Genomic DNA, 1,183 nt, shown 5'->3' with positions numbered 1-1,183 from the left:
AAAAAAAAAAAAATAGGCTGGGCACAGTGGCTCATGCTTGTAATCCCAGCACTTTGGGAGGCTGAGGCAGGTGGATTACTTGAGGCCAGGAGTTTGAGACTGACCTGGCCAACGTGGCGAAATCCCGTCTCTACTAAAAATACAAAAATTAGTTGGGCATGGTGGCATGTGCCTATAGTTCTAGCTTCTCAGGAGGCTAAGGCACGAGAATTTCTTGAACCTGGGAAGCGGAGGTTGCAGTGAGCCTATATTGCGCCACTGCACTCCAGCCTGGGTGACAGAACAAGACTCTGTCTCAAAAAAATGAAAGAAATTGGTATATACTCTACTTTATATGGGGTATAATATGTTGGTTATACAAAGAGACGAATGATAGATTGCGCTTATTTTCACCTCCATCACTTATATCCCCGGTTAAAGCTTTAACTTTTTCAAACTGCTTTTCAGGCTTTGATCACTCAGACTCGAGCCAAACAGGCAGCTACCATGAGTGAAGTGGAGTGGAGAGGGAGAACGGTTCCAGTGAAGATTGACAAAGTGCGCATTTTCTTATTGGGACTGGCTGATAATGAAGCCGCTATTGTCCAGGTGAGGAGGAAGAACTTGCTGTGCTGTCTTCTGTATGTGTCTGAAGGTTGTCCTGTGTGTTTAAGATGTAGTGGCTCGTTGGTATTCAGTTCTAACAAAACAAACATTTAATGCCGTTTGGGATTTGGTAAGTCCGGAGATGTGCCTTATTTAATAAAATTATTTTGAAAACTGAGTTTATAGAGGAATTCTTAATGTCTAGAGGGCAAAGAAATTGACAGCAACAGTCATCAACATAAAAATTGGAAGCATTAGAGGCTGGCTTTAAAGTAAGGGGTCACATTTGGCCCAGCAGGTGGTGCAGCAGCTTAACTGTTATGTTCCTCAAGTCTCTCTGACATGTTGTCATAACCTCCTAGCCCTAAAGGGTTCACCTCTTAGTCCTGGGGCTTTGCAGGATAGCCTGGTTAAACCAGAATGTCTTGTTTTGTGTGTGGTGTACATGTAAAATTCGCGCAAAGCTGTATCACTTGATACTGCCTACTGACATAGTTACTTGTTTGTGGGTGTGAACAACCAAATGCATCCTAAAAGATAAGACATCCTGGTGACCTTTGTATGAGGTAGACAGCGATGGCGGCACTTTTTAGAGCTG

The 1,183-nt window shown here is 43.3% G+C and overlaps 1 protein-coding gene across 4 annotated transcripts in view; it reads left to right on the top strand.

The window, feature by feature from the left end:
• Positions 1 to 1,183, top strand: part of SRP68 (signal recognition particle 68kDa) — a 46,831-nt gene that overhangs the window by 20,441 nt on the left and 25,207 nt on the right. For 3 of the 4 annotated variants that reach the window (XM_011982808.1, XM_011982731.1, XM_011982590.1), the window contains one exon: positions 448 to 588. In XM_011982808.1, the coding sequence (XP_011838198.1) occupies positions 448 to 588 (141 nt within the window). The remainder of the gene's footprint in view (positions 1 to 447; positions 589 to 1,183) is intronic. The other variant, XM_011982659.1, reaches the window with a different exon arrangement.

The sequence above is a fragment of the Mandrillus leucophaeus genome, unplaced genomic scaffold, assembly GCF_000951045.1.
Source record: "Mandrillus leucophaeus isolate KB7577 unplaced genomic scaffold, Mleu.le_1.0 Scaffold1, whole genome shotgun sequence".
Classification (NCBI taxonomy): domain Eukaryota; kingdom Metazoa; phylum Chordata; class Mammalia; order Primates; family Cercopithecidae; genus Mandrillus; species Mandrillus leucophaeus.
This window is presented reverse-complemented; position numbering and strand designations above follow the sequence as displayed.